This window comes from Cylas formicarius, unplaced genomic scaffold (genome assembly GCF_029955315.1).
Source record: "Cylas formicarius isolate icCylForm1 unplaced genomic scaffold, icCylForm1.1 PGA_scaffold_3__17_contigs__length_32017465, whole genome shotgun sequence".
Classification (NCBI taxonomy): Eukaryota; Metazoa; Arthropoda; class Insecta; order Coleoptera; family Brentidae; genus Cylas; species Cylas formicarius.
In genome coordinates, this window is record NW_026844326.1 from 9,099,680 (window position 1) to 9,122,037 (window position 22,358).

Consider the following 22,358-nt stretch of genomic DNA (forward strand, 5'->3'; position numbering starts at 1 on the left):
ATTATTTAGTCCATAGTGTGGATACAATTAAAAACTGAATATTGCTAAATGAGCAGTTATCAGAATAACCAAAAAAATTACGCAATAACGATTACAGAAGAAAGGAATTCGACACTGCCTTGAATAACGAACTAATGAGAATGTTGCGGATATCTTCCGACCCTCTAGCTAGCAGCTGCTCCAAAATGTAAAGAATGCTTTTCTCCTGATGTTTTAAACTTAACAATGTGCTATAGCCAGAATCTCTAGTAATTTTTCTAATGAAGAATGTTTTTTTTCTGAGTGTGAAAGTGATTAACATACATTTAAAAAATATATATTAATTAATTTATCATCAAATAATATTTAAGTCGAACAGCAAGGTTAGTAAAGTTCACATTTCAATTTGATTTCCATTTAATTTTAACCTTCTTATAACCTGTTTGTTTTTAAATTTAGCTCTCTCCGTTTCAGTTTGTTACAGCTTGTATATTTTCTCATGTAAGGTTAGGTAAAAAATAAAATATTACTTTTTTTCACATTTTGTGTAGGAACATAATATCATACATATTATGTGTAATAATTTGAAATAATAGCCTGTATATTAATAATCTTTACTAGTTAAAACACTTTTGAACTGTACTAAGGAACCTAGTTTAAGCAAAACTAACCTAACCCGCTATAAATAATGTAGCTAAATTTAATCAGCCAAATTTTTAATTTTAATTTTAAACATCTCAAATTTTGAAAAGTAAGTATCTGTGAACCTACTTTGGGGCATGTTTTTTAAAACACATACACTTTAAGTACATACATATATTATATAACTATTAACCCTAACTCTAATTATTTATTATAGGACTTGAATTACGGGTAGGTAAAGAATAAGTAAATATGAGCAACTTAAAAAATATTTTAAAAATAACGAAATTGCTATAAACAAACGTGAAAAATAATATTAAAATAAATACGTGAAAAAATTAAATATGCAGATTTTGAATGATGAAAAAATTCTAAGAAAAAAAATAAACATTATACAATGCTTTAATTATTATGAGAAAATGGTTGCAGACCGCCGAAACAATTGACAACTTGTCGTTATTTATAAGGCGAAAAAAAGATTGCAATCGTAATATTACTAGTTTCTTTAAACATTAATTTATGCCAAACAATGACTTTCCAACAAGTTTTGAATCTCTTTCTGTAATTGTGGGGAAAATATGAATTAAAACCCACTTGGACCCTTAATGGACGCGAACTGGTTTATGGGTGATTTTTAGGTAGCAAAATTGAGGTAATTTTCAACGTTAGATGGTAACTATTAAAATATTTTACACTATCTTATTTTATTAGCTTTATTACTTAATTCTTTTACGATAATGCATATAAAGATATTTAGATAGACAAGGTTAATTGCTTTGAAACCCACTGTTGTCAAGTCGACAATTATATGCCACAGACCCATTATTAAAGTGACAAAAAATGTAAAATTCGTCCAGCTAATTATCGATAAACGTAATAATTATTCCATGTTAATTGAATTTCAAAAATTGTGGTACCTATAGAATTTGAAACGATTAATGTTTTGTGAATGTAGGGTAAAACGTTAACCTTTAAAACCTTAAATTTTCTATGTATAGGTAAAAGTATATCTCAAAGTATATCGTATTGCCTTTTGACCTATCCCAAGAAGTAATTATGACCATCATACCTATTGTTACTGAGCAAACCTGATCTTGTAGAGCTGAAAATAATATCAGAAACAATAAAAATCGTCCAATTTCGTTTTTTTTTTTAACGATCTTTGTTAGTTTTCTCAACAACGGGTTATTAACCTATAATTTAACGCCACCTTATGGTATCTCTTATGATTTATAATATCCTCATTATAGACAGATGGGGCATAGTGTTTTACATCTTCCTCCATATCCTAGAATATCGTAGCACCAAGTAAAATGAAATGTGAGTGCAGGAAATATTACACTTACTTTAAGACTGAGTTTAATAATTTTATAATCAATAAATTTGTAAAATTGTAATCGATCTTAATGACGACTCTGAGGTTATTTTGATAACTGCCGTCAAAAGCCAAAATGAAATACTTTGAGACAAAGTATACCTATTGCAATTCTAATCGTATTAATGGCACTACAAAAGATCATTGCAAACCAAGCAGTTAAAAATAGATTTTTTTTGTCTGGTGCAATAATTTTCTAATAAAATCCATTGCGCCTAAGCGTTCACATCATAAACCGTCCTTTATGATGCAGTGTTATTAGCGTATATGCATACCATTCAAGAAAATATATGGCGAAAGAACGAAAATTATAAAATAAGCGGTGTTTTGGTATCAGCGTATTTCCTTCTTAGAACTTCTTAGATACTATCTTTGATTAAATTCAGCGCTTTTGATAATGAAAGGATCATTTAAAATTACTCAGGTAAAACTAAAAAAACTCCTAACTTTGACAATCTATAACTCTGTAACAAAGTTTCCGCCAATATATTGTTTGTATGAGATTTTTAGATTAAACAAAAACTACCTACTGACTAGACTAGAAAAAGCTCACTATATGTACAGAGTTTTCATTTATATTTTGATACCTACCTACATACAAGTTGTATGGTTTTTCTCCATTATCTTCTGAACGTACCAATAAAAACGAAAAAAAGGTTAAAAAATCTACAACTTTATTTTTTAAAATAGATCACTCTATGTATTTCGGTATTTGGTTTAGCCATTTTTGAAATAATTTGAGTTTATTATTCAAAAACAGACAAGATAATTCTTTCAACTTTCTAGACTTAACTATAATTAAATTACAAAACCGATTACATTTTTCCATTTATCATAAACACTGGCATATCGACACTGTTATACAAAATAACTTAAATCACCAAGGCACACACAAAATGCATTTCAGACTGCTTAATACACTTTTTTCTACAGAAACTTTTGAAAAAGAATTAAATATTACAAATAAAAACTAGCTCTGAACAATGGTTACGATCCCTCCTGGTTTTAAATAACTCCAAACTCTATTTTCCCCATATGAAATACCAAATCCAAACCAATCCAAAAAAAATCAAATGCACATGGGAGAACCTAGCAACAAAGTGTCCGAACATCTCTCTAGATGTGGTGTTTTAAAACTGAAAACACCATATCAAAATATTTAAAAAACAATAAAACTAAGTAACAAAAAAACTGAAAAATCTGGAATGTATAGGTTAACATGTGGATCATCTTCTAAAATGTGCATGCCGCATTACTGCTTAAAAGGGCGAATAAAAATACTAGTTTGGATTCTAATTCAGAAATTCAGAAATGCACAAGTATGACGATAATTTATATATTTTACATAGTGCACCAAAAAGCCATAGTCTTGTTGGGTGCTAACGAAAGATTAATAAAATGATATTTTTAAGAAGTAGGTTGTCCATTATTGAACAGATATATTTGAATGGATCCCTCCGTATAGTAACTGTAATTAAAAATTCATTACCACCTTATTATTTTATTTATTTATTATTATATATGGTCGTCAGAAAATTGCAACATTTTCTTGATAAAAGTCCGGTGTTGTCGAAACAGTTGTCAACCGCCAATAAAAAAATTGTGAAAATCTGTCATCTGTCGTCAAGTAAATGCCATCTTAGTTGAATTGATTCTTGGATATTTTAACCTAGGAGTAAGATCGCGAGATATAGTTTTGACCATCAAATTTAGGTGTCATTTCACTACATTGTTGTAGTTTAATTCAAAAGTCAATACATAAGTCCTTTAGACGGGTTAAGTGTCAAAATAGGCCAAAATGATATAACTAAAAATTCGCAAACTTCTAGGTACAGAATTTAACTGTCAATTAACTCAGTCCAATCAAATAGAGTGTCTATCAAAAAAACTTAATAGCTCTTATTTTGCTATCTTAACATTTAAATTTTCCTTAAATGTATATCAGTCATCAGTATACTTAGTAATCTCTTACAATATCATAAGTTAGAGCAGTAGAATCGAATCGAATCTTTGTCCAACAAAAAGGATAATTCGACCAGAACCAGTAGAATCATGCTGAGATGTTTTCGGAACTTAAAAAAAAATCACTCCAATAAATATTTATTTACTTCAAGTATTAATTTAAATACCAAAAAATAAAGACAATTTTCAAACAAAATGTATATTCATTCTTACTCGACAAGAAATAAACATTTTAGTTAAAAAATTTAATAGCTATTGCCATAAAAAATCAACTTTTCATTCCGGGAAAGTATACTATAATATGATTCATGCTGAAACTAGAGACGTAGAGCCAAATAAATTGAAAAACATTTAAAATCTTTACTGACAACAAATGTTTTTTTATAACATAATCAGAATACGAAAATGGTATGAATAATAAATAAAATAATAAAAAAAGATTATATTCCAGGACACAATTTTGTTCTCTGTTTGTTGTCTGTTTTGTAAAATTTTGTATTTGTTTTGTATAACCTTTTTATTTATTATTAAATTTTAAAAATATTTAGACATACTGCCATTTCTTCCTGACTGAACTTTCCTTTGTTATATTGGAAATGATGAATAAATATCTCCTATATTTTAATGAAACATAAGTCATTAATTCTTTGGAGAATATTGTTACTTTGTTATTATATCAAAAAGTGCGCTCTAGTATCATCACTGATCAGATGAAATCAGGTGAGTCGTTTAGGAGTTGCTAATTTAGAAAAAAACTGCACCTGCACTTCATTAGTGGATAGATCTAGTCATCAGAATCATGTATTCTCTTGATATCTTTCCTAGATTCATGGCAAAGAAAACTTAATTTAAAACGAGGATGGGAAATCTCAAAAGATTTCCATAAATGATTTTACCGCAAGCCTCGACGACAAGTAGTTTTCGAGATACAGAGTTTGCATTCTTATCCGACCGTCCTGTACGGAGTATCCCATTTTGGACATTTTTACCGGGAATCTCAGTTGTTTTTAACGACAGACCGTCACGGTTTACGCCACACTGTGCTACTTTTTTGTGAAACGAACAGGATGAACTTGGAACCACCCTCGCATCTCCCTTGTCTTACGAGTTATTGTTTGAAAAACGTTCATATAGGATTTTTTTCCGTAGAATCCACTGTTTGCTCTGTTGTTATAACCACTTTTTAGTTATGAAGCAAAGATATATTTTTTAAATTGAACAAATTAATGGTAAATCATTTAAGCATTTCGAAAATATGTAGTAGTAAAAAGTTGTTTTGAAAATTAACCTCAACATTCAATTTTTTTCATTTTCTACTATATTTGTAGCAGCACGTCATAGCAAAATCAACTAAATCAATTAAAATTTGATACATATAAGCATTACGAGAAAACAGCATGAAAATATATATTTTTTAAATAATAATGTCTTATTAATATGATAAATATTATGTTATTATAATCTTAAGTAGATAGTTGGCTATGACTCATCTATTAAAAACAAAAAAGCAGATGTGTCAAAAACTTACAAGACTGTCAATTTTTATTTATATTGTTATTGCCTATCCATTTGGTCTTTCTGTTTCTATTTTATTTTAATTAATTTTGTATAATAATGACAGTGTGTGAAAATTCTGAAAAATATGATATGTTGTTATGTTTTATACCATCCAAATTATATTACAACCGGTAAGGTTTTTAAAGGGATCTAGTCAGTATAATTTTTATATTATAGAAATGTGTTTTGTTTATATTACTATATATTATTACATATTACATATCTAGAGAGACGACAACCGTTTCCAGATATATTTGCTCGTCTGAAAATAAATCTAATTAGGCGTGGATCCTTTATTCAACCACGTACGAAAAATTAAAAAAAAATTATTAGGTTACTTGGATATTGTTTTTAATAGATTAATAATGGCCTACTGCTACAAATAAAATAAAATATGAAAAAAATGAAATTTTGCGCTTAATTTTCAAAAAAACTTTATACTGTTATATATTTCTGAAAAGCTGAAACTAATGTAAAAAATAATATGCAAAGTGTTCCATTTAAAAACTAATAAACGGTTAGAGCAAGTAAAAAACAAACTACGCAACTAGATTCTACGGAAAAAATCCTATTATAATAATAAATTCTTCATTAATTGAAAGGCAACGGAGTTACGAGGATGTTCCCAAAAACGATAGATTTCAACGTGTATCCTAAAAACCAAGAGGGCCATGATAATTTTAATTTCACAAAAAAAGTAACACAGTGTCGCGTAAGCCGCAACCTTCTATCTTAAAAACTAACCGGGATACCTCATAAAAGTGCCCAAAATGGGATCCTCGGTTCAACAGAGCGTCCAGACAGTACAATAATATGTATTTGATGTCGCTAGAAATCGAGAAAACACCTTGAAAATAGTTGAAGCGCACTTACCTAAATAGGGCAAGCTGCTGAGCAACCCGTTCTCCTTGATGTTAAACTTGAGCACGTCCTTCATATACGACGGCAGTTGATTAACCACAGTGAAATAACCGAACACCGAACACGCGTGAGTAATAACGATGGCCCAAACCGGAGCACTCAAAAAAATATTTTTCCACGGCACGTTGCTCGGTCTTACGCTTCTACCACCTTCCCCGTCAGCGATCCTCATCTCGAGGTCTCTTTTTTCCTCGTCGCTGATACGGGGATGCTGCGCGGGCGAGTCAAACACTAAAAAGAACCACAATATGGACCACACAAGACCTACGGCACCGGTGACGTAAAACACGCTTGCCCAGCCGACGGTACTGATCAAAAAACCACATACGGGCATCGTTAGAGCTGCTCCCAAACTAGACGCCATCATGTTGGCTATAAATTTTGACCTCTCCATCGGAGGTATCCAACTGACCGCCAACGGTTGTATGGCTGGCCAGGTGGCGCCCAAAAAGAATCCCAGGAAAGCGCGCAAGATTAAAATTACGTAGTAGTTCAGATAACAAGCGGCTGGGGTCAGAATCGTGAGGATGGACGCCATCAGCATGCCTCCGCCGAAGATTTTTCTCGCACCCACTATTTCGGCCATTCGACCGCCAGGTAGCTCGGTTAGCACGTAACCCCAGAAGAAACTCCCTGAAAATGATCGACGTTGTTCTACCAAATTTGTTCAAGGTTATTGTACAGGAAGTCAGTAAACAAATGTTACATATTGATGAATTTCTAAACAGTCCGCAGACCTTTTTGATAATGTACATAAATTTATGTACTTTTGCAATTCGTTGTCCTAGATCCAGAAGTTGACACGAAAAAAACTATTAATTTTAAAAGGCACTTAGTTCTCTATTCTTGCAATCCAATATTATTACATTTTGCCATAAATGTTATAAATTAGGAATTGAATAGTCATACTACAGCACATAATTACATACATACATAATCGTTATAAAAATGAATGAGAAGGATTGTTTTTTAATCCCTAATAAAATTTTTATACTATTTTCCGAAGTCGAGGCCTATTTCAAAAACGTGAAAATAGAATCGAATTAATGCCGACACCTACATATCCATTTATTTAAATCATATGGCTATTACCTACTACGGTAAAAATTGATGCTATAATGACCTGCACTTTGCGCCATTTTCTTTCCAAACAGCGATGTTCTAGATAAAGTGCCCCCTAGTGACAGAATTCTGAAACACTTTTATTTTGATGAAAAATTGTAAACAATTGTATTAAATTGTAAATAAAATATATTGCAAACAAATGATACAGAAAACCAAAAAGAGAGCTTTTTAATTTGGTATAAACAAAACTTATTTATTGTTTATAAAGGACAACTGCTTAATTGCAAATAAATTAGGAGTCATGGTTTTATATGGGACTAAAATGTTTAACGTTATAACGTTTGTAAGATCCACCATTTAAGAGAGGCTGTTATGGTAATTCCAAGTATAGCATGTTTTGCTTTTTCGAAAGTATAATTCCATTTGGTAGGACCACGGCCTAACTGATATTAAAGGGTTTTCTTATATGTTATAACTTCACACTCATATCATAAACGGCAATTTCCTTACGTAAAGAATGAAGTTTTTTGACAATTTATGCGATTGATACTGTTAATACTTTACAAAAGTGGTTGCACATAAATTATTAAAATTTAACTCGTTTATTACTCGTGACTAAAATGGCGTTTATCAAACTTGTTGCAGAATACAAAATTAACCGCATACGCTTATATACCGGGTGTCCCAATAAGGGTAACGAGGTACCGTATTAGGAAAACGGACGGTTTTACAAACTTGACAAAAAAATAGTAATCAGCCAAAAGAAAATGAACGAAAATATTTGCGGGTGTCTGAAATATCCACCAGGCGGCGCGATTTATTATCTTGAATCTTAAAACACCGTTTCTAGTGCTCCTTTAATGCCGAGACAAATGCTTTTTTCTGGTTAACGCTATTTTGGATGATTCCAAGTTAAATTAAGCGTTAACACATTGACATTTACTTCAAAAATTGTTCAAATAAACCGCCTCTCCCACTCTCCTTGCAGAGATAGACCAAACACCATTAAACAAAAAAGATTTGAGCTTTAAGATTTGAGCTTTAACTACGGTTAATATCAGTAATTTTTAAAGAAACCGAGTTGTTATCTTAAAAAGCAATGTATATTGTATGTATGTATATTAAGTTACGAAAAATTGTAAAAAAATGCATATAACAAAGTTAAGGAAATGGAAAACTTCTAAGAGGGCTAAAAATTATTGACTGAAAGCAAAATACACAAAGATTTTTCAAAATTAACAAGTTGTAGCTACAGCTTATAAGAACTTTAACAACAAAATAGACACGTATCGTTCTTGTGATAGTTTAATCGGTATCCATGTTTTTATTTATTTATATATTATATTTTTATTTATATATTATATTTATATTTATATTTGCTATACATAACATAATAAAATTAATGATGGTTCAGATGTCCATTTACAAAAATATGGGTATTAAAAAAAAATGGAGATTAATTAATATTTTCGAAGCCGCTTGAGGTATTTCAGTGATATTTAACACGAAGTGAAAGTTAATAAGCGTACTTTTCGACGTAAATTTAAATTTGAGTTTTAGCGGTGACTTGCGAAGGAGTAATAACTTTAATAATTTGAAGGTACGTCAATCGTTTTTCGAAAAACAAAATAATTTTTGTTTGTAACTTCCAGCTCTGGGTAGCAATATAAAAACAAGCTAAATCGGGGCATTTCCAAGACATTTAATATGCAGTGAAAGTGAAAGAAGCATATTTTTCACCGTAAGTACCAAAATAAAAACAAGTTAAACCAAAATGATCATAATCATTTCTATTTTCTATAGTGGAAACTCAATGACAGAGAGCATTTTAAATAAATTCTGACCTTAGCAAATTTTGAAATTAATTGTTAGAACAGGAAAAACAAAATGGTACCTAGAATAGCGTTCTTTTGTTCAGAGTCCCAACTGAATCTGGTCTCATCTATGCGGCTTTTTGTAGAAGAATTTGCAACCGAAACGTTGGTCTCCACCATATCCACTATCGCTATAGTGAGGTTCACTCTGAGCATGTAGTTGAACATGAATCCCAGTATCACCATGACGTTGAGTACTTGCTGACATGATACAAAGCCTGCAAAATAAAACGCAGTGTTTAACAATAAAAAAAATTAAATTGCTAAAACTGACGCAAACAAATGTTTATACCTGGGCCTGATTTGCTCCCAAACAAAATCATTTTTGCGTTTCCGAGAGTCGTCACCAAAAAGTAGCGAAGCCATAAAACGCTGACGTAACACTGATTCTTAAGAACAACAGTCGAGCCCCTTTATATACATAGTTCGAGATGTTTTCGGTATTATTTCAAAGATTCATTGAGTTCGAGATAAGTCAACAACGTACGAGTCCGCTCAGTACAGATCAAAGTACATGCGTCGCAAATACCAGTACAGGAATTAGAAGGAAAAAGCGCCAATGTGTAATTGAGCATAAACATCCCTCGGAAGTTTGGCAACGTCGAAAACAATTTATACTCGAGATTTGGCGGTAGATAGGTGGGTTATATGGACATTAATTCGGAATTCTCCAGATGACCGTTTTGATCTACTCTTTGTATCGCGGTACGGTACTGCCCAACACAGTTCAGAGGACATTTTGTTGCGCCACCTTGTTGTTCTAGATTCCGTGCGGCACATAATAACAATCTTTGTTTTCGTCACGAAAAATTAATTGTAGTTATTTCCTGAGTCTCTAACAAAAATTGGCGTAACCTAATTTACTCGATAATCGAGTTTTGTTAACACCAAACTGCCGGAAAAATATGTTAATAATAATTATTATTAACTAGATTAGTCCAGCGTCAGGGCGGAAAACTTATTATGCGGCTTGCTGATAACGTTTTAATCAACTTTGTAGGTTGGACTCGCAATACAACCAAAAGGTCAACGAGCGTTCCTTGACTTGACTGGGAGTGGAAACGTACAATTATTTCATTACTTAAAAGACTTTCCGAAAAATTGTCTTCGGAATGCAAAAGTGGAACTCGAGCTTTTTGTTTCGATGATCGCTGTAAGTGTTATAAAATAATAACCCTTGTAAAGTGTGTCTCAAAGTATATCGTCTTGGATTTTGATGTAGCCCACAAAAAGTAATTAATTACGAAACTAATCCGTATTGTCACTGGGTACACCCAACAAATAATAATAATTTATCCATAAGGGACAAGGCGAGTCTTAAAAAGTGCGCTTCGAAAAAGCTTCTTTTTTTGTTATGTAGCATCCAAATCACTTGTCATTAGATGCAAAACAAATTGTAGAAAATGTATATGCATATTTAATAAGCACAGGATTCAGTAACAAGCTGATCTTTTTTGCAATGTTAGTGATTTACGAACGTTAGAGCAAAAAAGATACAAGGTGTTTTCCTAAACCCTACATTCAATTGTTTTTTTTTTATGTTTTCACAATGGTATTCGGTGGAAGAAATGCTTCTAGTCTTCTAATTTAACCGACTTTGTATATCTACTCATAACAAGGTTACTAATGATGAACACTTAGTTCAGACTAGCTTGTATAAAAAGAAGTAATTTTGCAATATAATCAATGTCAACCTATGAAAGTGGCTTAAGCATTGGCTGGGTTACTCTGTAGCCCCTCTCCACAACTAATGAGGTTTTATTACTCTACCTAGTGCTAAAATAGACTATAATTGTATCCAAATAATCGTCGATTTATTATAGCAATAACAGCAATTGAAATATGTATGTAATTATTTTCATTTTTTTCAATTATTTTTATTTTTTCGACAGTTTTTCGTTTCCCAAATACAACCCTCACCTTCGAATTTTTCTTTGATACCATATAGAACCATGTAGATATAATAAAATAATAACAAGATGTGTAGGTCTTAAAGACTCTCATTGCAATTTATATGACGTTTTGTCCGCCAAGTTGAATCATCGCTGTCATTGCAAATTTACATTTTATTACCTTCTCCAATTCAGAAGAAACAAGCTATAGCGTAATTATTTCACTAAAAATAAAAGCTATACAATAAAGCTTCTGAATCATGAGTTTTTCAGGTGGTATCTTTAATTTGATTTATTTGCTGTTAAAAATGTATGCCATTATAGCCGAATGTCCGCTACTTTAAGATTGTTTCTATGCAGTGCAGATGAACTTCCGCGATTGTTTAATACAACAGATCAAACTTGTTTTGACTTTTTTCATTGATAATGATTATAAAATATTTTTCTAGGAAGGCAATACAAAATCTTATGTAGAGAATTGACTTATAATGCATGTTTTCTCAGTCTGGTATTGGTTGATTGTGGGGGTTGGTAAAATAGTTCGAGATGACTAAAACACCATATGCTACAGAACATGACATAGTTGCGAATGGTGTCCAAGAAAGAAAAACGCGGAAAAATCGTGGGGTCTCAAAATGTCTACTTAACATGCACCACGCCGGAATAGTGAGGTAGTAGATATATGGTGCGTATCAGAAGAATATTGTTTAAAAATTATTACATTAAAACATTACATGAAGAGTTGCGTAATATTTTGAACATTGACTATTGCCAAGAGACTTTGCTGCGTTCAATCAATCAAAAAGAATTTCGGAGGTGGAGGACAATTAGTGCTAACACGTCCCATCAAATATTTAGATGAAACCGGGTTTGATAGCCACGATACCGTCAAGAAAGGATGTATTGATGGGTACCAGGATATGTTTGTTGGAAGTGGCAGTTTCGCAGGGCAAACGAATTATCATACTACAAGGCTCTGAAGCCTGTTGGATAGATAACACTTTGTTGCTTTCTGTAAAAGCTGTCAAAGAAGCAAAGCTTGACTACCTCGAAAACATGGCAGCAGACATATTTGAAAAATGGTTTATTCCACCAAACAGTGTTGTCGTGATGGGCAACTAAAGAAGTCAGCCAAAATTGAAAAATGAAAAAGATATGTAATTTAAAAATTCCTATGTAAAGAAGGAGGTTTTGGAAGTTCTTAAGATTGAACTAATATGGGGACAGCTGATACCCAGTTTAAGAAGAAACAACACCTCGCCGAAATTTAGTCTTTAGGATGCAGAAACGCATTTTACGGACTATACTGTTTAAGCCCTGGAATTTTTCATGTCGGGACCTATTTCCACAACACTCTTTCTTGACACTTCCTAGTATGTACATACTAAATTGTGCCACGTATGTAAAAAGTAACTCTAATCTTCATATGCCCTCAAGAAACTCAGATGTTCAGTACAGTTTAAGACCGAATCTTAACATAAAAATACCTACACATCGACTGTCTCTTATAGCAAATAGTTCCTTTGTTTTGACTGTAAAAATTTATAATAAATTGCCTATCGAACTGAAGGAGATAACTAGTCAAACAAAATTCAAATCCACTCTTAAAGACAAATTGCTACGCCTCGCCTATTACAATATTAAGGATATTCTTGTGATACCTTTTAATACGTATTCGTTGTTTGTTATTGTTTATATATTTGTTATTTATCTATCAGTATTACTTATTATTATTATTATTAATTTACTAATTATACTAAGATAATTTTATACTTTTACACTTGTAAATCCAGTCTTATGGAAATAAAGCTATCTTTATCTAAATTTAGTTCTGGGGCAATATAATTTATCAGAAGTGAAGTAGAAAAAATATGTGCTTTTAGTTGGAAAAAATGTGTAGAACATGTCATCGAAGAAGAAAATGTTTACAGAAGTCGACTAGTGCCAGAATGAATTATTAATGTGGGGGGATGAGTCCCAGTGACGAAAATTTTTGGACCTTACTTCCTCGATCAAAATCTTAGTGGACTCCAGTATTCACATTTTTTTTCAAAATGACTTAATTCCTTCTCAAATCCAAGAGAGCCTGACATGCTGGAGAGACAGATTTGGTTTCAGTAGGATGGTGCTTCTCCGGGGATATTGAAAATGAAAATTATATAAGGAAAAAAGGAGGATATTTTCACATGTAGAATTAAATACGAAAAAAATCAAATTAATGAAAATATCCCCAGTTATACTTTGGAAGCGATCATTGTTCTTAAAATGAAACGAATTTCTTCCATATTTTACCCGTTCACTGTATATTTTTGCCATAACTGCGTAATTTGCTAAGCGCACTATCTAGTAGTTATTTTTAAAAATCCGCATCATTGTATAACGTTTTTATGGCGATTCTCCAAGACTCATCGACGACCAGCGTTTTTTGATAATTATGGCACAAAAATTTCTCTCTGCCATATTACCGATTAAACCAGAAAAGGCCAATCGCTAAACGGAACCAAATAGTATTTGACGTAGACAATATGTATATTTATATAACGTCACAACGTTTAAGCGCGTTTTGCGTCTCAACAGCTTTCGGTTTTTAGAATGAAACGTAGTCGGTAAATTGCTTCAGAATAAATGCGCCGTTTCAAAGAATATTAACTAGTGGGAACGCGAAGGTTGAGTTACAATAGAGATTTATTTAAAAAGAAACAATAACATACACACGCTTACGGAGACATAATATAAACAATGTCGGTATTACGCGCAATGAAGAAAGTGCCAATCATAATAGGGACAGGCCCCCTAATGCTAAAATTCCCCCGTCTTTCACAATGGAGCGGGAATAATGCGAATAAAACGCGAGGAGATTCCCCGATATAATATTTAGTAACTTTTAGTAACAACGTGACAATGAAAAGTTTAAGCTCTTTATTGTGTGGAATACAATCAATATACGGGACAGATCATTACTTTTATTATTATTTTAGATGTTCTTGCCAATTATATTAAATAGACCACGAGATATTATCAATCATTATTTTAAAAGTTGCAAAAACTTTTTTTTTTAACGATACCATGTATATTATTGAATGTTATACCGTTTTCTAATGTAGTTTTAAACGGTTTTCGCGTTATTTCATATTTTTTGTCAAAAGTCAATCAAGCCCTAATGTCTTTACATACCGTTGGTTTTATTTATGTCAAAGTGGCCATCCGCATCACCGGATTGGTAGCTCCTGGGACTTCCACTCCGTGATTGCATAGCTAGCGTACTCTAAGTAGCGTTTTGAATTGATCGGTTAAATTTTTTGTGTCAATTGACCGAAATAAATTTTAAAATAACATGGAATTTCAGCAATAAAATAATGAATAACACTAAAAATCAAATTAATTGAGAGTCGTCAATGGAATTGACATTTTCCATCTCACGCACGAATCAACCCCTTACGACAAAAAACAAATTGCCAAATTTCATCAACATGTTCGAAAGAACTTTTATACAGCTTTAATATTCACCCTGACTTTTATCTCTTTTAAAAAGAAAAAGTCATCACCATTTCGTATCGTACTTTGCACGAGTAAAATATATGACTATAACACATGGCATAGGTGTAACATTTTGAAAATATTTATTTTTGAGGCCTTGACTTGGAGTGTCCTTGAAGATTTATAGTTTTGTGAAAATGGTATGAACAAAAAAGTTCCTTTAGGTGACAAGCATTAGAATATATTCAAATATGTTTATTGTTTAAAGCTAAAATTAGTTTTTACGTCTATTAAGTGACGAGTTTGCTGTTTTTGCTATTACTTTTTCCGAAACGTGAACATTTCTTGGCATTGTCTCAGTATGATTATGTAAATAAAACACAAGTACACCGCACTTACTAAAATCTACAGAAAGTAAAATTCATAGGAAGGAGTAGGGTTGTGGAATTGACCCAGTAAATTGACCGAAATATCTTTAAAAATACAAAGAAATTTATATTTATTTATTTATATTGTGCGTTATATCGCCTTGGCATCGTTCTGAAAACGAAATGGAGTCGATATTTTTATTGTGATTCCCCGAATCGCTAAGTACCGTATTCGGGTATTCCTTGAAGAGGAGGAGGTAAATTGGATATAAAAAACGTATACTAATTTATTATAAAATACATATTACTATTAAATAATGATAGATAACACCCTACAAGTGCAAGATTATTTATAATAGCTATTTAAAAATTTGACTAGTCCATTAAGAAGTAGTCAATTGACCGGAAAATTGAGCACTGTCAGCTCCGACACTAACTGTAAGCCTTGAGAAACAATCGTAAGTTCGTTCTGTAAAGAATACTAGGTAATGCTTGAAGCAAAATGTGTCGTATAGAAGCAATTAATTCTTGTAACGATTTCATTTATTGTTATTTTGTATTTCTTGTTTCTTGTGTTCCAAGTATTTTTTTTATGTTTTTCTTTGATTCATGAATCCAATTTTCCAGTTTTCATTTCACGTTCTAATTAAGATAAATTGTTTATTTTATATCTAAAAATGAAATTATGTGCCCAACAAAACAGAAAAGACGAACTAACAACCGTTTAAAAAACAGGTATGGGACAAGGAATAGTTAACGAATGCAGAATTAAAAAAATTAAAAAGCATAGTTTTTCAAGTTTGAAGATAATATAATTGTCATCAAATTCTGAGCAGTCTGTATACGATGAATGGCAAATTGTTAATTACCAATTTGTGCTGGCGTGTACTGCATAAGCGTTTATCAACAGCTAAAAATTCTTTGACCTAGATAAAACCAAAAAAAAGTTAAACTTTGTCAAAATCAATGCCAATTAGAAAGAACTTTGGGGTTTCAATAATTTTTGATAGATTATACGAAATAACAAGAAAACCTTTAAAAACCTACCCAGATCGATGCACCACCGGCATTTGAAGAAACAGAATTTTGCAACTTTGAAAATGATGTCATTGGTTACACTCGCTAATTTTCAATATCTACTTCGAAAGGGTCAAAAATGGTTAAAACGTTACATCTTTCAAAATTTAGAAGAAGCAAAACATTGAAAATTCTCCAAAACCTAAAAATGAAATAATATAGCTGGCGTTCCACTTAAAATAAGGAAGTTAGCTATAAGAAATTTATGACATAATTTAAAAATTTTCTATAAAATTCACTCTTATTGAATTATAAAAGAATTCCGCAGTAGCCTGTGCGATTAGGGGCCGTATTTTTAGTAGCTCTTCAATTTTTGTTGCCCTAAGAATTTTAGCATAGGAAGAATTTGTCAAATTAATAGTGTTAAATTCGAATATCTACCTTATCGGAGAAGCTTCATCGACTACCGTAAATTTTATATTAATATTACTAATTTGATTTGTCCCTTTTCTAGGGTTATTACCAAAACGTTGCTGCACCCCTATACGTAGAAAGCTTTTATTCTCATCAAACCCTATTAATAGCTACTAGATCACTTCTAATGGACGCCTTTACGGTAATAAATTTGCCTACCTCTGTAATAAGGGAGCACTAAATTTGATATCTATACACATGGGGTAAGTTTTTTTATCTTTAACAAAAAGGTCTCGAGTTTAATTAGTTAAAGTTCGTTAGATGGCCAAAGATTTTGAAAAGATCGTATGCTTCACTTGATATTTAAAAAAACAAAATAGAATTTTGACCATTTTTTTAAGTCGTCATCACATCTTCGTTGTTGTTAATCTCAAAAACTTTTGGAAAATATTCAGCATTTACATACGCTGTTCATATCAAAGTTAGCATACAAACTTACGTTTTCTATAATGGCAAGTATTAAACCATAACCCCATTGAGAAGTATATATTTTTTTACCTTTTTAGCTTTTTGAAAATAATGTTGGTATGTCGATTTTCTGTTTTATCTAAAATTTAAAACTTGGATTGGTATCCCCATTTGTTCTTCTTTGTTTTAATTCTATCTTACTCGCAAGAGATTTCTTCTTACTAGCATAGTTTTGCGTTTAGCTTCAGTTCAAAATTTTTTAAATTCCATAGCGGAACCCATTATCATAGAAACAATTTTTAATTAATGAAGAATAATAATATGGAGGGTGGAAAAGTAAATGTTTGGTCAAAGAGAAATCTCTTACAAAATATTATCTGCAACCAGAAAATAACTTAAACCAGTATGTATTGCTATTATGTTTTTTCCTAATATATTAAAAACTTATGTTGTCAAAATGAACTTGAAGATTTTCTTTGAATGCGATTGTTTTAGATAAATGTAAGGGAAAACGCTTGATTTAAGGAGTCAGCTTAGATTAAGTGGTTTGATATATATTTCTTTAAATTAGGGTGTACTAAAAACGAGTGTTGGATAAATTTGAAAAAGTCATGTTTGTCCGATTTTTTTGAAAATCAGTACATTTGTAGAAAATTATAAAACATGTGCTTCAAAATGTAAAAAGAAACAATCTCTATGATCGGAGAAAAACAAGTGATTAAAATTTAAAAAAAAATTCTTTCAGCTAATTTTGCGACTTAGATAACTGTATAATAATAACTAACCAAAACAATAAAGTTAAACTACAAATTATGCATGCCAGAAAAAATGGAATATATGTAGAAGCCAACAGAAATAGATAAATGAAGTAGAAATAGGGAGAAAAGACAGAAACGAGAAGTACTAAGAAAGGGAGAGAAGAGAAGGAACAGCAGTGAACAACCACTGAAATAAATGCCCACATATCACCTTGTCATAAATTTACACTCCATTTTTTTAATGCACTAATCGATATAGTAAAATATTTTATTTTATATTTATTAATTGTAAAATCCGGTACGAAAAACACTTTTTAAAATACTCTTTTTTTGTGCCTAGGTAAAGTCAACCAACGTTGTTGTTACGAACATCCGTGCGACATGTTAATTTCTCAAAAAGATGTGGGCACATTGTAATTATTTTATTTAAGAGACATATTAAACCATCCATAGAAAGCAATCCCAATTTTTTAAGCTTACATAACAATTGTGAACTTTCTGTATCCTTTAAACATCAATAGGATGCACAAAATAGTCCGCAAATTGTGTTAGCAAATTTAAATGTTACCAAAGCGTCACATGAAACAGAATTAGATTTTTGAGATAATGAATGAAGATGAGAGTACAATTTTAACATGTCAGACTATGCCAGCGATGTCAGACGAAAATTTATCGTAAACTACAGCCGTCGGTCAACAATGACGATAATAATGAGAGGGTAGCCTAATTAATAAGGACTAATTGGATTTAGTGTTACATATGGGAGAATTCGTGACTGCATTACTTTCTCGAAAATTTTTGATAGTACCGGTAATTTTCACGACCAACTAACCAAATCTAGTCGGCCATACTTGGCCGCAAATGTCACCATCTAAGTTAATTTTTAGTAAAATTCAAAGACCTATTTCGTGGTTTAAATTTCACCTGGCATCAATATCGAGTTCATATTTATACATACATAGTCTTGGCAATGATTTTGTCAACCCTGGCATTTAAGCGGACCTAATTTTGCCTTTTTATGACTTTTCTAATCAATGCCAGCATAACTTCTGCATTTGCCTTTGCAAATAACAGGCTAAACCAGTTATACAGCGTGACTGGTATTAATTCTATGGGCAAGAGATTTTAAATAAACAGAAGTAATAGGTTAACCAAATACGGTATTTTTTATTTGCTCGTGATCGAGCGACGAGAACTTAACACTAAATGTTATTGTATTTTTGAACCGACGAATTTCTTCTTCGCCGGCCGCATGGTTCGATACGAACGAACCAAGATAAGACCGTGCGCATTCTAAATTATTAAGACGCATTAAAAATCGGCCGTAAAACAAGCTTTAAAGGATAACGAACCGGTTTTTTGCATAAATAACTCGGATATGCTGGTATTACCGACATGTAAGTAAACCGAACTCATCATGTAGGTAAAGAAGTATTATGCGAGCTGAAAATAAATGAAATTAAAAATATCCACGCACCAAACTACACCAATCAAACAGGCAAGACTTTTTAGTAAGTTTCAGGTGCGTCGGCGAATTGGCTTCTTTAAATTTTCAAAAATTCGACTTTTGCCCAGAAGACGGAGATGGTCCAACCTAGACTTTTTGCGCCGCAGCGTCAGGTGATTAAATAGACCACGTGAATAATAAATAATATTATAAGCAAACACGGACGCTGACGTAAAAATTTACAAAATTTCGCGAGGCGCCACGCGACACTGGTTTAGACTTCTAATATTCTGTATTCGTTTTGGAAACCTTATGAATTGATTTAAAATATCAAAAATTCAGGTATTTAAATAATGGGAAATTTTGTTGTTCGTGGACGAATTGAGATTAAATTTCCTGTTCTACGTCATACGACTCGCTACGGCATAACTTGGAAAATGTTGGGCGGCAAATTTCATTTAAGCAATTACGGACCTATTTCGATAATATCTAATAATGCTAAAATATTCGAGAAATGGTTTTGCATAAAAATACTATTCACTCAAAAAACTAATTTAAGTTCAAAGAGGGAACCAACACAGCAATGTTTGAATTGGTGAATATTATCTCAGAAAAAATGGATAATGAGTAAAAATGTATTGCACTCTTTATCGATCTTGCAAAGGCCTTCGACACAGTTTTGCATACTTTTTTGCCAGAGGTTTTAGAAGCCTGCGGTGTGAGAGTTATTGAGTTGGAGGTTTTTGCGAGCTACCTTACAAACCACCCCCAAGTCAGGACCGGGAAGACTGTGAGCGAAATAGGGACAGTTAAACTCGGCATGCCACGGGGTACGGTAATAGGACCCATACTTTTTAATATTTACTTGAACAACCCACGAAGTTCTGTCTTTCATGGCAAACTTATTTCGTATGCCGTATGCTGTCATAGATTTCTCTGCAGAAACTTGATCAGAAGCCAGAGAAAAAATAAAGACGGGTTTTACGAGCATTAAAAATATCCTCGATTCGCTAAAGTTAAGTTTAAATGTTGCAAAAACACAACATAATGATACAGAACCTCTGAAAGTGAAAATGTTGTAAACTATAAAGCACTTGTGTAGGTCCTGGTATCGGGAGGAGCACACAACTGTCATCTAGACCATCTAAAAGTAAGACGAAACTATATATTGCGCACTTTACTGACAAAACCAAAACTATATCGAACGAATTTCTTGTATTGTGGGGACATCCTTGAAATTAGAAGTTTGTATATAATAACTGCAAGCAGTTTTGGTTAGTTAGTGCGCAAACTGCCAGGGAAAGCATTTTGTATCATATATTGGCCCCAAATTGTATAATATAATATCTGCTAATTTACGTAACATTAAAGAAAAACGTTTTTAAAAATTGTTTAAAAGTTACTTCCGATTGAATAAACAAGCCTTTGTAAGTCTGCTTTAACTTCGGAACTATGGCAAAATTAAACTCTTATTAATAATCTTATTACACTTATAGTTTTCGATATTAGTATTTGCCTTACTTTTCTTTTTTTGTTGTTATATTTTTGGTATGGTATTCTTTTTTCGGATAGGGTTTCAATATTTTCAAACCTTTTACTGTAGCCTGATTATTGTTTATTGTTATTTAAACCTCTATGACGAAAGAAGTCTGGACAATTAGGCAGATACAGCTATTATAATACCTAGGTGCCGCCTTATAGAAGTTATAAGGTTTGCTGTTTAGTAATTGCTGTTATGAATTTAAATTAAATTTAAATTTGAATTTATCGAAATAATTGGAAATTTTGTTAACCATTGAAGAATTTAGATCAAATTTCATGTCTAGGTTATAATAATAGGTCATACGCATATACGTTACGTCATACCTTAGACAAGACTAAGGGGCCTAGAGAAAAAGAGATGCATTCAGGTCGATCTCGCATGTTAAAATATTCACATTAATTTTAGCTTGAGTTCCTCTATCTAGATGGAGTCGGTTTTGGTTGCGTCAGGTTTGATAAATCACGTTTATACAAACCTACTAAACGTGAATAATTTTTTTCTTTTTTCGGATGTTTTCGAGATTTTACCACACTGTTTGAATTTTGACATTGTCAATTCTAACGATCATGTTAGTGAATGTATTCGTGTTGTGTTGCAAAAATGTACCCAAAGACTAACGATCGTAGAAAATGTATAGTTTGCAACACATTTGGTAAACTCTTTAAGTCACTCGTTTATTAAGCAACTTGCGCCTCAAATGCCGTTTACTACAGTCACCCATATATATTATTTAAATGGAACTTGGCTCGACACCCATGACACTAAGAAATTTATCGTGTGTCGGACTATAATATCACTCACAATTGAGTAATAATAAATGATTGTGGATGTATCAGAAGTTCTTATGCATTATGTATATTTTGTGTATCAGTTTCCTTACTACTCTATCCTGAACCGGTTTGATTTATTAGCGCAAAAATGGCTGCGAGCAGATAAACCCATGAATAGCTTTATTACAGTCATGACCATTTATCGTGTGACGGAATGTAATGTCACATATTTTTGATGAAATGAAGGTCTAAAGAGATATAAAATCTCCTCTTATTGAACGATTTTAAAAATGGAAGTGTATTAGACACGAGGGGAACGTTTAGAGAAGTTTATCGAGTGACAAGTTGCTCACTTCGCCCCTGATGAGTGCTTAATTTTATATTTTATAGCAAGGATTAAAAAAAAATTTCGTATAATATACAATTTTATTTGTAGATATCTTTTAAATAAAAATTTGGTTTATATTTAAAATCTAATATTTAACGCAAATCCGAAGTTTATTTATATCACTTCATGACATTACTGACAAAACCACACCAAACGCAACGCATCGGGAAAATATTGGAAAGAAAAAAATGGAGAGGCATTAACAGCTAAACCAAATGTTAATAAATAATCTTATCTTCACTCGAAACCACGTAGCGATTCAAATTGAGAGAGGAAAAGTAACGAACGATAGTCGATTTAAAGGTTTAAGACTTATAGCGTTCATCTTGTCGAAGACTGTGGTGGCATACACGGTGTTATGTAACTAATGTCGAAAATTATACATATATATTATATCTCGAGTATATCTAAAATAAAAAGTTGGTATTTATGTTTCGTTTT

General features: G+C 31.9%; 1 protein-coding gene across 2 annotated transcripts in view; it reads right to left on the reverse strand.

The window, feature by feature from the left end:
- The window catches only part of LOC132699402 (sialin), a 38,756-nt gene that overhangs the window by 2,450 nt on the left and 13,948 nt on the right, over window positions 1-22,358 (reverse strand). Inside the window, exons 1-3 of one of the 2 annotated variants that reach the window (XM_060666076.1) lie at window positions 9,668-9,853; window positions 9,396-9,593; window positions 6,389-7,069 (exon numbers count right to left, since the gene is read on the reverse strand). In XM_060666076.1, coding sequence (XP_060522059.1) covers window positions 6,389-7,069; window positions 9,396-9,593; window positions 9,668-9,698 — 910 coding nt within the window. In that variant the 5' untranslated portion in view covers window positions 9,699-9,853. Of the gene's footprint in view, window positions 1-6,388; window positions 7,070-9,395; window positions 9,594-9,667; window positions 9,854-22,358 lie in introns of those variants that run through there. The other variant, XM_060666075.1, reaches the window with a different exon arrangement.